We start from the raw sequence: 13,437 nt of genomic DNA, 5'->3' as shown, positions 1-13,437 counted from the left end.
ACTTGGAAAAAGATAAAATTAAATCCATATTTTACAATATGAACCAGGATAAAATCTACATGGATTGAATATTTAAATAAAAAATATGAAACCCTAAATATACTAGAGGAAACACTGCTGAATTTATTCGAAGCCTCAAAATATGGAAGTCCTTTATAAGATTCAAAACCTAGAAGCCATAAAATGAAATTAATAAACTTGACTACATTTTTTTAAAACACAAACATTAGCATGAAAAAAAATCACAAGTGAAGTCAAAGGCAAAGTTAAACTTGGAAAAAGTAGTCTCAATTTATATCGCAACAAAAGGCTCATCTCCCTAGCACATACACTGCTGTTAGAAATTAAGGAGAAAAATACCAAGAACCCAAAGAAAAAGGAGTAAAAGACATGAACAACTAACTCACAGGCAGATAAATATAAATAGCCCTCAAATGTGAAGAGTTTCAATCTCACTAATACTTAAAGAAATGCAAATTAAAATTACACTTGAAACCTATTAGATTGGCAAAAATCCAGAGAAATCAGCTTTCTTACATGTTGCAAGTGGGAATCCAAAATGGTACACAATTAAGGAGGGAATCTGTCAATATCTAGCAAAATTACATATGTCTTTAACCTTTGACACAGAGATCTCACTTCTAGCACTTCTATAAGTCTGTCCTACAGATACATCTGCCCACGTATCATGACCCCAGCATTATTTGTAATAGAAAAAGATTGGAAATAGATCAAATACTCATCGATAGGGACAGGTTAATACACAAAAGAATACATATTGTATGATTCTATTTACGTGAAGTACAAAACAGGTCAAACAATATATGGTAATACAGGTTAGAAAAATGGTTACCTTTAGGTGCCTGGGAATGGTCATGCGTGATCTTTATGGGGAACTGGAAAGGGCTTATATCTTGATCTGAGTGGTAGTTACACAGATGTATATATGCAAATATTGATTGAGATGTGCGGTTCAGACCGGTGCAGTTTAATGTATGTAAGTTATTACTTTAATTTAATAAGTTTTAAAACAGAGTGCTGATCAGGGAAATACAAATAAAAACCACAATGAGATACCACTTCACACCCATTAGGATAGCTATAGCAATAATAATAATAATAAAGATGTATGGAGAAATTGAAACTCTCAGTCAATACTGCTGAGAAGGTAAAATGGTGCAGCCACTTTGGAAAACAGTCTGGTAGTTTTTCAAAAAGTTAAACATAGAGTTAACATATGATCCAGAAATTCCACTCCTAGGCATACAGAGTAATCAAGAGAAATGAGAACATATATCCACTAAAAACTTGAATGTTTACAGAAGCATCATTTATAGCAGCCAAAAAATGGAAATAACCCAAATGCCCATCAACTGACAAACGAATAAGTAAAGTGTGGTATATCCATACAATGGAATGTTATTTGGCGATAAAATGAATGAAATAATGAAATATGCTACAGTATGAATAAACCTTGAAATGTTATGCTAAATAGAAGAAGCCGGCCACAAAGAACCATGTACTATATGATTTAGTGGATATATGATTATGATTTAGTGGATATATGTTCTCATTTCTCTTGATTACTCTGTATGCCTAGGAGTGGAATTTCTGGTTATACATTATTATATAGCCATGCAGTAAGTTACTATAAAACTGTAAAAAGAATGAGGAAACTCAGGCTGGGCGCGGTGGCTCATGTCTGTAATCCCAGCACTTTGGGAGGCCGAGGTGGGTGGATCACTTGAGGTCAGAAGTTCGAGACCAGCTGACCAAAATGGAGAAACCCCATCTCTACTAAAAATACAAAAATTAGCCAAGTGTATTAATCACTAAAAGTGATTATTAGCGCATGCCTATAATCCCAGCTACTTAGGAGGCTGAGGCAGGAGAATCGCTTGAAACTGGGAGGTGGAGGTTGTAGTGAGCCAAGATCAAGCCTTTGCACTCCAGCCTGGGCAACAAGAGTGAAACTCCATCTCAAAAAAAAAAAAAAAAAAAAAAAAAAAGCAAAGAATGAGGAAGCTCTCCATGTACTATCATAGATGCATTCTCAGAATGTATTGTTAAAAAGCAAGTTGCAGAATGGTATATATAATATGCTGTTTTTCACTTTTAAGAAATAAAAATATATATTTGCATTTATTTTTACTGGCATGAGAAAGCACCAAATGCATAAAAATAAACTAATAAAAATGGGATGAGAGTGGGGAATGGGATGCTAGAGGAACAGCCATGGTGAGACTGATTATACATTTACACAATTTTGACTTTTGAACCCTGTAAACATAGCCCTTGTTTATTCAATTTAATTTAATTCAAAGTATAAGTTAAAAGTTAATTAATGCACAATAGAAAATAAAGTAGGACAATTAATTCTGCTCCAGGTGTTACCCATTGAATAGCTATCCATCTCATTCAGTTGAGAACTAGTGTACTGGAAATGTAGGGCCAAGAAACCAAACTAATTTTTAAGAAGTTGATATAAATTGTAAATATCTTTCTTCCTCATCAGGAAAATAAGTATAAAATTATATCCTAATGGGAGGCGAAGCTACACACACACACACACACTCTTGCACACACACACACAACCAGGCTTCTCTTTCTTGGGGAAAAATGAAATCAAAACAAAGCATGGTTTGAACATTATCCTGCGTCTTTCATTATGCTGAGATGGCCTTCTATTTAGAGCCATATCTTAAATAGTCATAGTTAACATCTAAGAATGATTGATCAGAAAGAAATACAAAACATAAATTGTTGATAAACTTCATGTTGCATCAGTCAGGTGGAGCAAGGCTGAAAGGTGTTTGGTATTTGAAAAGGAATCTCCAAAAAAGAATTACAAATGTGTAAGTCACCGCAAACCTGAAGGAGGAAACCCTCTTTGAGCTTCCCATGGAGAAGACAGATAAGGAGCAGGAGACTATCTGACTGGTTTTAGTTAAAATAAACACGCACACACCACACTGAACACATGTCCACACTCTGAACAGGGCTTTCGTATGGGTGTGGTTTCTAGCAGATCCAGTAGGCCAAGGTAGCTGAGTGTTGGTGCTGTGCTTACCGGCACAAGTGTGGAGTAAGCCTGCTGTGCCACGAGCATCAGGTCCCTAATGAGGGTGATAAAGCTGCACAGACAGTTCAACAGAATCTTCCGAGCAGCCTGGTTGAACGCCTGGAGCTCCTCCACAAGCTGGGCATTGAGGGCCTCATACTCCTTTTTGGCCAAGTCTGACTCCTCTCCTGCTGATCGCTGCAGGTAGCTGTTGCAATCCAGCAGTTTGTCATAGCGTTTCTGGATGAGCTTGTGAGGCCCTGGGAATAAGGTCAGCAGGGCTGACAAGGGCGTCAGGATGAGTCTCTGTAAGTGAGATGCCTGCCAAAAGAAAAAAAGAGCCCATTTTGGAGAGAAGATCAGCCCATACCTTGTCCAGTGCTGCTATTGATAGGCTTACCTTTTCCCCCACGAGAAGCACAAAAGAAAACAGGAAAGCCCTAGACAGGTTAAAAGAGGATCTGATCACTTTTGTGTCTGGCTAAACCTATTCAAAGACTTAAAACAGGCACTCTAGGTTGTAGCATTGAACCTAAACAGTGAGCAGGAAGAGGAATTCAAAAGTTAAAGCCTGCTCACCCAAAATATAACTCCACCTTTTTCTCTACAGTCTTTGGTTTTGTCATTGTCATCTCCTTCAACACTTTTTCATTCCCCTTCTTTCTCATCCCAGAGCCAGCACTTGAGGGTAGGGGGAATCTCTAGCCTTTGACTACCAAAACTGTGTAAAAGATTCACCACATCGCTCCCACCTTTTGCTGGCAGCAAAAGGAATATAGTTAATCCCATAGGAGACTGTACCTTATTCTTCCCATATCAGCCCCAAATCCCTGGCTACCCTGGAGGCTTATTTTTGGTAGTGGAATTATATCCCCTATAAAGATAGCAACCCCTTAATAAAGATATTTTAACCTTGAGACAGAAAAGACCACAGAGTTGTAACTTGTTTGATTTTTAATTAATTAATTAACTTTGAGACAGGGTCTCACTCTGTAGCCCAGGATGGATTGCAGTGGCACTTTCTCAGCTCACTGCAGCCTCTGCTCAAGCCATCCTCCCACCTCAGCCTCCCAAATAGCTAGGACCACAGGAATGTTTCACCATGTTTGGCTAATTTTTAAAAATTTTGTAGAGATACGGTCTCACTCTATTGCCCAAGATGGTCTTGAACACCTAGGCTCAAGCAATTCTCTCACCTTGGCCTATAAGTTCTCTTTTAAATACATTAAAGGATTAAGCTGATGCTATTTCTGTGTCTTAAATTGTTTACACTTTTTGGCCTGAATCATTGAAAATGAACTTCATAGAACTGCCCATCTTCATGACATAACCTGATCATCCTAGATTTGATTTCTTCTATTTCACTTCTGTTTTACATTTGCTGACTGCCCTACTTTACCCTTTATCATGTACGATTATATGATATTTTATGATAATTTGGAAGTAGGTTTCTCTTTTGTAACCCAAACGATATCCTAGGGAATCAGTATCTGAGCAGTAGATTGCATTAATTAACTTAAATGGCCCCTGGTAACTTGGTCTGAACTCATGGGAAATCTAGAAGAGAGAGAAACCAATCTCTTATTGGCACCAGCAATAGCCAACACAAATTAAATTTGATGTCCAGCTTATGAGATAATCAATATACACCCACAGAGTGTTTAATGAGTCCCTTAGTAAACAAAGAATCTATTTACTGTATTTACTATATCTGGGATAAATTACTATGTTTGTGAATTGACTGGATTCTACAGGTAATCTAATTACAGTATTGCAATATAATTATACATATATAAAATCCAGTGACTCATAGACACAAAATGATTCACCTTTACATAGGAATTGTGGTTAGAACAAATAAGAACTAGATTTTAATATTCTGTCCTAACAAAATGTGTAGATATGTATCACTCATGGTCAGATAAGAATAACTGCTCTGCCTTTAGATAGATTTTGAGTTCTTAATATTCGATTTTTAAAAAGAGTTCTATATATGTTATCCGTAAAAGTTACTTTTATATTGAACCTTCTCACAATTTTTTTAAACTTAGCCTAATTAATCATCTTATGGTTTTAGGCAAGGTATGCAAGACACCTTCTATCTTCTTTCTATCAAAGTCTGCAGCATGCTTGCTGAGAGAGAAGCCACATACCACACTTTCAAGTGCTACTCAATAAATACATATTAACTTAATGTATTGGAATTAAGCTAAAGAGCAAACTTTAAAGACTTTTCTAGAATGTGTGCTCTCTGTAATTAAATGCAGAAAATGCATAAAGAACTAGCCACACCTTTTCCATTAAACATATACCATAAAAAAACTATCTATCTATCTATCTATCTATCTATCTATCTATCTATCTATCTATCTATCTATCTATGTATCTATCTATCTATCTCATCATCACCATCATCTATCTGTCTGTATCCATCTATCCGTCTGTCCATCCATCCATCCATCCATCCATCCATCCATCCATCCATCCATCCATCCGTCATTGGCCTGTTTCTCTATCATATTAGCTCAGATGTAAGCCTGACTTTCCATTCCCCAGTGCCAGAAAAGCAAAATGCTTCTGTGTGGTTTTTCTACTAGACTGGGGCTGTATGACTTCCTAGGGTTTGGAAGTATGTGAGACTCTTCACTGGTTCTCACAACGTCTTGATGTGGGGGGATGTTACTGAGATTTTGAGCCTGGTGGGCCAAAAATGCTAAACATCCTCCAATAAAAGGGCCACTCCATGAAGATTTGTCTTACCCAAAATGCCTATAATGCCAACACAAAAATGTCCCTTTCAAGATGATCTATCTTCTGTGTAATTCTTGAAATGCTGCTATGAAATAATAATACCTACAGAAATTAAAATTAATATTACCCAGAGTAACTTACTACTAAAATGTGTTATTGGCTCAAGCATGTTTCTATGATTCCCAAGATACATTTTATAGAACTCTTAGAAAATAAATGTTTTACCATGGAACAAAATAAATAACATATGACTCTCAAATAAAAGTCTTTCTCAATAGGAAGACTCTGCCTTCCAATATATAGTGTGTTAATAAGTGTCATATCCTCAGAGAGTACCTTTGCCCTTTCTGCAAGGACTCAAGGCATTTCCAGAGACTTGTTTAAGAAAAGCATAGCCCGCTTGAGCCCAGGAGTTTGAGACCAGCCTGGGCAACACGGTGAAACTCTACCTCTACAAAAAATGCAAAAAATCTTCTAGATGTGGTAGTGTGCCCCTGTAGTTGCAGCTGCTTGAGAGGCTGAGAAGCAAGGATTGCTTAAGCCCGAGAGGCAGAGGTTGCAGTGAGCTGAGATTGTTCCACTGCACTCCAGCCTGGGCAACAGAGTCAGATCTTGTCCCAGAAAAAAGAAAAAGAAAAGCATAGCTTTCTAACTTAATAAATTATTAACATTTCACATGCAGACATAAACTAAATATTGATTTTAAAAACAGCATTGCCACTGGTTACCCCTAGAAACACAATCTGTGGTCCTCTTAAATTTCCATCATAGTAAAATCCTCACTAATCCACTTAAAAAATATTAAATGATTTTAAAAATCCCCTGTTTAAATCTACTAATTTTGACATTAGTATTTGCTTGAGTGCATGTTTTATTTCTGACTCCAGAAAAATAAACGAAAAGTAGCTTTCCTTTCAACCTCACTATTTAATTTGCATTTATCTGTGAATATAAATAACTTACAAAGTCATGACACGAATTTAAGGCATTACTTAGGGTCTCAGAATAGCCCATCTCATCGTCTTTGTTGTATGAAATCTCCTGAAGGTCCATTACACTCTGCAGAGCCAGGGGCATGGCATCCTGAAACCCAAAAACAAAGTTACAAAAATGGGAAGTTTTGAGGTCAGTATGATTAACGTATCCCAAATGTGGACTTCATCAGCATAACCCTTAATTATCACTGAGAGGTTATTAAAAAAAGGAACAACAAACATTTTATAAATGCTCTGTGCAATCAGGTTGCTTGGAAGAATATATTTCCTTACATTTTCCTTATGCCACTTTCTCATAGTACTCTGTATATGACCCTCTTTGATTAAACAGTCCATCTTAAATTCCCTCAGTAGCTATTCTTTAGCTTGCAATTCTTACAAATTCCTTATTTTAAAAATCACTCCTCTTTGATTTAAATTCATCAATTTTCCTTAGAAAATTTAATGCTCTCTTTAAGAGAAGATGCTCACATTTTTTGTTGAATCAATTAGTGGAAATAGAAGACTTTCCTGTAGATGTTCCCAAGAGCCATTTACTCCTTGAAAGATACATAAAGGACAGGGTTCTCACTGCTCTCTGGCTGTTATAACTGTTTTTGGTTTTCTTTTCACAGAAGGCAGCACTCTGGGAAGCAAATAGCAAACCTGATTGCAAGGCAGGCTTTGCATCAGATAATAAATAAGAACAGAACAGTACATGTTCTTATATAACATGGAAACTTGTCTCCAAATCATTCTGATATTTTATCGAAGAGTGCAAACAACTGCTTCAGAAACAGGTATCCAAGATATACAAGAGAAAAACTTCTGGAATACAGAAAGGGATCGTTTAGTAACTGATTGACATGTAACACTACTAACTTTCTATGTCTCATGGTCATAGCTATTGTCAAGGTGGCATGAAGGACACTGTTTCCTCTTTATGAGATCCATTAGAAGAAACCTGACTGGTTTTTCTACTGAGCATAATCATACTGTACTCCAATTAGCTGGTTGAAATCAGTGATTCTCAAAGGGTCAGGACAACTTCTTATGGGACTGGAAATTTCTGGGAGTATTTCTGTTTTCTAACATAATCTCATGGGAGCATTTGCATATTGTAGTTAATAGGATTTTGCAGTTCAATTTATTTTCCTTTATATTGATGTTTATACTTATTTTAGGTACTACAAAGAAATGTGTTGGTACAAACAAACAAATTTTCTGTCTCTTGCAATTTTGTGTTAATGAACTCATCTCTGTTATAAAGAAAGCATGCTGATGGTCCATAAGGCAATCATCTGAGCAAAAAGTCCCACAATATGACTATTTGGACTGGGAAGGGAGTGGAGCAGATAAGAGGTCAAACAGCAAAACACCTCTGTATATTGGCTTCCTTTACCAGCAGTTTGCATCCTTCCAATTTTGATCCAGTGTCATAATATAAACGAAGGAACAGTCACATTTACTCTTCAAAATAACCATGGAAATCAATGCTTTGTATCATACATTCCTGTAGAACACTGAAAACAGTTGTGTCTCACCTACCTGTATGTGTTGAAGACAGAGTGAAATGTTCTTCACACAAAGCCTCACAGTCTTTTCTAAAGCTCTAAACAGCTTTTCTTCTCTGTTAAAGGTATTGTCTTTAACCTAAAATATATATGAAATTATTTTCATAACTCAAATGAAACAGATATTTTTAAAAATAGCACAGACCATATTGGTCCAGCACATTACAAAAGAAAATTCTTTGATGATATGAAAACATTTGATGATATGCTGTCTGTCTTAACACATACTGTCTCTGTTGGTACATAGCACAACTGATGCTCAGTTAGTGTAGCAAAGCCAAGTCCTGTAGTTCAAATTGCTGTTGTTAATTTCCACATAGCTTCACCCATGCCATGGTAGATGTGGGATTGTAAAACTTTCTCTGTAGTTTTTAATGGCATATATTATGTATGGACTCAAACCATATCACATTTTTGGGTTTATAAAATAGCCACATTTGATCTATTGACTAGAACTTATTGTTTTGTTCATGTGATTCATTCCAATTTATTTCACAGTGCTTATTTAGAAAATATTCTTAGATTCATGGTTAAATAAATGTGGCCTGTAATCCCAGCATTTTGGGAGGCCAAGGGGCGCAGATTACAAGGTCAGGAGTTCAAGTCTGGCCTAGCCAATATGGTGAAACCCCACATCTACTAAAAATACAAAAAGTAGCTAGGCGTGGTGGTGAGCACCTGTAGTCCCAGCTACTCGGGAGGCTGAGGCAGAAGAATCTCTTGAACCCAGAAGGCAGAGGTTGCAGTAAGCCAAGATCATGCCACTGCACTCCAACCTGGGTGACAGAGTGAGACTCTGTCTCAGAAAAAAAAAAAAAAAAAAGGAAAGAAATGTGAAAATTCTTTATCAACTCAAATTTGAAGGATAATAAATAATCTTAGCAAAAAGAGTCCTTCTGTTAAGATAACTCAGCAGAGTTAAGAGTATGTCACATGTATTCAGTTATTTTTTGTCATCTTACATGTACATCCACTAGAATTCAGAAAGATATGCTTTTTATGCTGTGGCAATTTCTAGGAGCACACATTTATTACTGCTATTAATAGCAAGCAGTATTTCTTGGCAATTAAAATGGCTACAAAACAAGATCTGAACCAGCCTCATCCTGGCAAAATCTGTGTGAACATGCAAATGCTTTATGGAATAGGATATGTATTATTAAGTTTGGCACTGGGTTGTAACCATAGCAGTTCTTGGTTCATATGTTTTTAAATTTAAGATGGTTGATATTAGAACTAAATGGATCAAAAATGGTGACTTTTTTTTATTTTTAAATTTCTTAATATTGTTTATTTAGAAAGCTTTTGATTAAATAGGCAGCAGAGTTCTCTGTAATCCCCACAAAATCCAACATCCTCTGCCTTAGGGTTGCTATGCTCCAACTCAGTCTAGTGTGTATAACAATACGGTAGGGCAGATTTTTTAAAATGCAGTTTCCAAGGAGTCATCACCAGATATTTTATTTTATACATCATCTGGCTAGGACCCAGATGATTCCAAAGTAGAAGGTTCAAGAATCACACTGAGAGAAATATTGCCCAATTCTTTCCTATAAGCAAGCCTTTTCCATGTTGTTTTCTTTTGCTGGAATATGCTGCTGTTCATTTCCTGCCTTGCAAAATCCTGTTTATTTCTAAGGACTAGTTCAAATGTCACCTGTTCTGTAAATCCTCCCTTTTCTCCTATTCTTCGCACTGTAGAAAATTAATTGCTCTCTCCTGTTTGCTCTCATAACCCTGGTGAATGGTTTAAGTGATTCTCTCCACTGGTGGATTTTGGTTGTTTCGGATTAACTATTGTTGTTTTAATGAAAATAATAGCGAACATTTGTTAAACACTGACTATGTTCCAGACACTGCTGAAACCTTTCTTCCATTTTCTCATTGTAATCCTTACACATATACAATGGAATTATGACTAATCCCATTTTAGAGATAAAGAAACAGAAGCTTCAGGAGGTGTGGCAGAGATTGTTAATATTCCTCCTGCTGTCCCTTTACTGATAGAATGCACACCTCTAGTCAAGTTGGACACTTGGCTGCCCTGCTAGAGACTACATTTCCCAGACTCCCTTGCAGCCGTCTCTGCCCTGGTAACCAGGTTTGTGCAAATAGGATGTGGATGAAGCCTTGTTTTTCATGTCTGAATCTTGGCCTTATAACATTTCTTTGGGACTCAAAAGAAGACATGGCAGGAATCCAGCTTCAACCAGGCAGATGAAGACAATATGTTTAGAAAAATCACTGAGGGAACTGGGTTCCTGAAGGATCTTATGAAGCAGAGCTCATCTGGATTCACATCTCAGGACTCTTAAAATAAGAGAGAGAGCAGCCAGGAGCAGTGGCACATGCTTGTAGTCTGAGCTACTCGAGAGGCTGAGGAGAGAGGATCCCTAGAGCCCAGGAGTTTGAGGCTGCAGTGAGCTATGATAATGGCACTGCACTCTTGTGCAGCTTGGGCAAGAACAAGACCCTGTCTCTAAAAAAATAAAACAGAGAGAGAAAGAGAGAAATAAACAACTACCTGATTTAGCCTACTATGCCTTTGGAATCTCTTTGTGAACAGATATGTGGTCTTTACCCTGGTTAATATGGGGAGTTAAAGAAACTTACCCATGGTGTAGTAGGTTCAAGATTCAACCCCAAGCAGTCTGAATTCAGAACCTACACCTGTTCATCTTTGTACTCCCAATCTCTAACATGGTGCTGGGTGCAAGGGAGTTCAATATATGTACGATGAATTGAATAGAATCTTCCTCTTGGGTAATAGCTTTACACCCTAATTCTACCAATATTTCACCTGAGCTGCTGACAAGTGCAAAATTGATTGATTTGAGATTTATCTCTTTTCCTGTCGAGCCTATGCAGCTGATTTTCTGATTAACAGTAAAATGCTTCATTGCTGACAGGACATCCCCTCAAAAGATTAAGGGGAAAAATCTAATTAATATCCCTTCAGGCTACTTTAACTGCAATTCACTTTTAGTTCACAACTGAGAAATATAAGAAGCTGATGATAAATATGTTAAAGAATATAACAGCTTATTCAAAAGCCTGCCCAGAATTAGAGGCTGCCTATTATTTCTTAATAAAATTGTCTTGAGTCAGAAGCAAAATCCCAAAGACTAGGGGAGAATTGTTTGTACCACATTTACACATGTCTATCTCAATTGTGGCTACAATCTCTTCTTAAATAAATTTCCAATTTGATTTTAATATAGTTGTCTTTAGTTGAAATGTCTTCATTGTCATTTCTCTGATATGTGAGCATATTCCATAAATGTCCCAAACTTCTTACATTATAGTTCCACATTGAGAAGAAGAACCTCTTACATGCAATGGACCCAGTTAGCCCCTAGAAGGATATAAAGAAGTAAATACAAAAATAATTCAAGCCTTGTGTTCTAAGAATGTACATGTTGGTAAATTCAGTACAGTCACAAGAGGAAACAAGAACATGACTTGGAAGGAAGAAGTTTATTATACTCACAGGTCCCAGAGAGAGGAGTCACCACATGCCACACAGGGTCAGAGGCAAAGCACTAGGTTTTGGTACAGTAGCAGAAGATAGGAGTAAAGAGAAAGTCTAGACCAGAACCTCTGTTGGGATTTCCTTGGGAAAGGTGAGGCAGGAGCAGAGTAAAGAGTTTAGGACTGGCTATTTTAAATAACTCCATGGGATAATCTGTAGTTGCTGGTACTGGGCCCTGAAATGATTTAGGGCAAGGGAGATACTGGCTTGGTGTGTAAGAATTAGATAAGGATGTGGTTAGAGCTATAGACTCAAGATTGATTGGTTTGCATATGGAAGTTGTGTTCCAGTTATTTGCTATCCCTAAGAATTGGCTAGCCCTAGGAGGGCAGTCTGCTCAGCCAGAAAGGTATTTTAAAATGCTAAAACACTATAAAATACAGGAAGTAAAAAATATTATTAATACACCATGTATGAAGGACTTTACATCACATAAGAAGAAAAGCCTGCACATTCAAAGGCAAATAACCATACCAGGCGATGATATAAAATAATAATGATGATATTTATGATAATAATGACAGCCAAAATATATTGTTTACACACTGTGTTAGGTGCTTTCTTTATATATGCATCATCTCATTTAATCCTCACAACCATCCCATTTGTTAAGTACTAGGAGAATCTGAATTTACAGATGATTACATTGAATTTGTTATGTGCCCCAAACAAATATTTACTAAGTGGCAGAGGTAGGGTTCAAACCCAGGTTAGGATAACTTCAAAGATGTTGTTCTTAATTTCTTCCCTGTGCTGACTCCTGCAAATATGAATAGTGTCAAGATTGAAATACAGAGTCAATATATGAGCCCTTTGCAGAGGTTGAAGGGGCTGCTTCTGTCTAAGTGGTCAGAAAGCTGCAAAGACTTAATGGAAGGAGAAAAGACCATAGTAGCTCCCAAAGCTGTCTGAAACCAACATGAACCACCATAGGGTTGCCTCTTGTTCAAACTAAAAATCTTAGCGATATTAATATGTGAGTGATAGGCAAAAGAGAAGGAAAAAATAAGGACTATATAGTATACTAGGAACTATCTTCCCTAATTTTGGTTAGAAGCTCACTGTATTACTATCTCAGGACCATGAACTTTGCATCTTGTGATTCTCAAAGTGTGTTTTTTTGCAAGTGTGTTCCATTGATAATTTACTTTAAAATCATTGGCTTCAAAATACCTAGAGTGTTCGCAAAAATACAGACTTCTAGATTGCACCCTTGAGGCAGGTGGAACCCTAGAATCTGTCTTTCAGCAAGCTTTTTAGGTAATTCTTAACACGCCTTAAAGTTTAAGAGTCTTTGCTAATCCATCTATTATTTATTAGGGATTAGGTGAAAGTGGCTCAAGCTAGGCTAAACAGCTGACACAGGACTGTTACTCACTAATATAATGTGCATCTGGGGAGTGAGAGAAGAGGAAGGGGATAAGGAGTAGAAAAAAGAATCACACTAAGTTATGCCTCTAAACATTTTGTTTATATAGATGAAATAAAGATAAAATGAATATCAAGGGAATCCTGAAGAAAAGTACGACTTTTAAGAGCAGAAGT

At 36.9% G+C, this 13,437-nt stretch overlaps 1 protein-coding gene across 1 annotated transcript in view; it reads right to left on the bottom strand.

The window, feature by feature from the left end:
* Positions 1-13,437, bottom strand: part of ARHGEF38 (Rho guanine nucleotide exchange factor 38) — a 135,052-nt gene that overhangs the window by 15,363 nt on the left and 106,252 nt on the right. The window contains exons 8-10 of the mRNA XM_010371550.2: positions 8,335-8,439; positions 6,776-6,895; positions 3,071-3,382 (exon numbers count right to left, since the gene is read on the bottom strand). Coding sequence (XP_010369852.1) covers positions 3,071-3,382; positions 6,776-6,895; positions 8,335-8,439 — 537 coding nt within the window. The remainder of the gene's footprint in view (positions 1-3,070; positions 3,383-6,775; positions 6,896-8,334; positions 8,440-13,437) is intronic.

Source organism: Rhinopithecus roxellana, chromosome 2 (assembly GCF_007565055.1).
Source record: "Rhinopithecus roxellana isolate Shanxi Qingling chromosome 2, ASM756505v1, whole genome shotgun sequence".
NCBI classification, from domain to species: domain Eukaryota; kingdom Metazoa; phylum Chordata; class Mammalia; order Primates; family Cercopithecidae; genus Rhinopithecus; species Rhinopithecus roxellana.
This window is presented reverse-complemented; position numbering and strand designations above follow the sequence as displayed.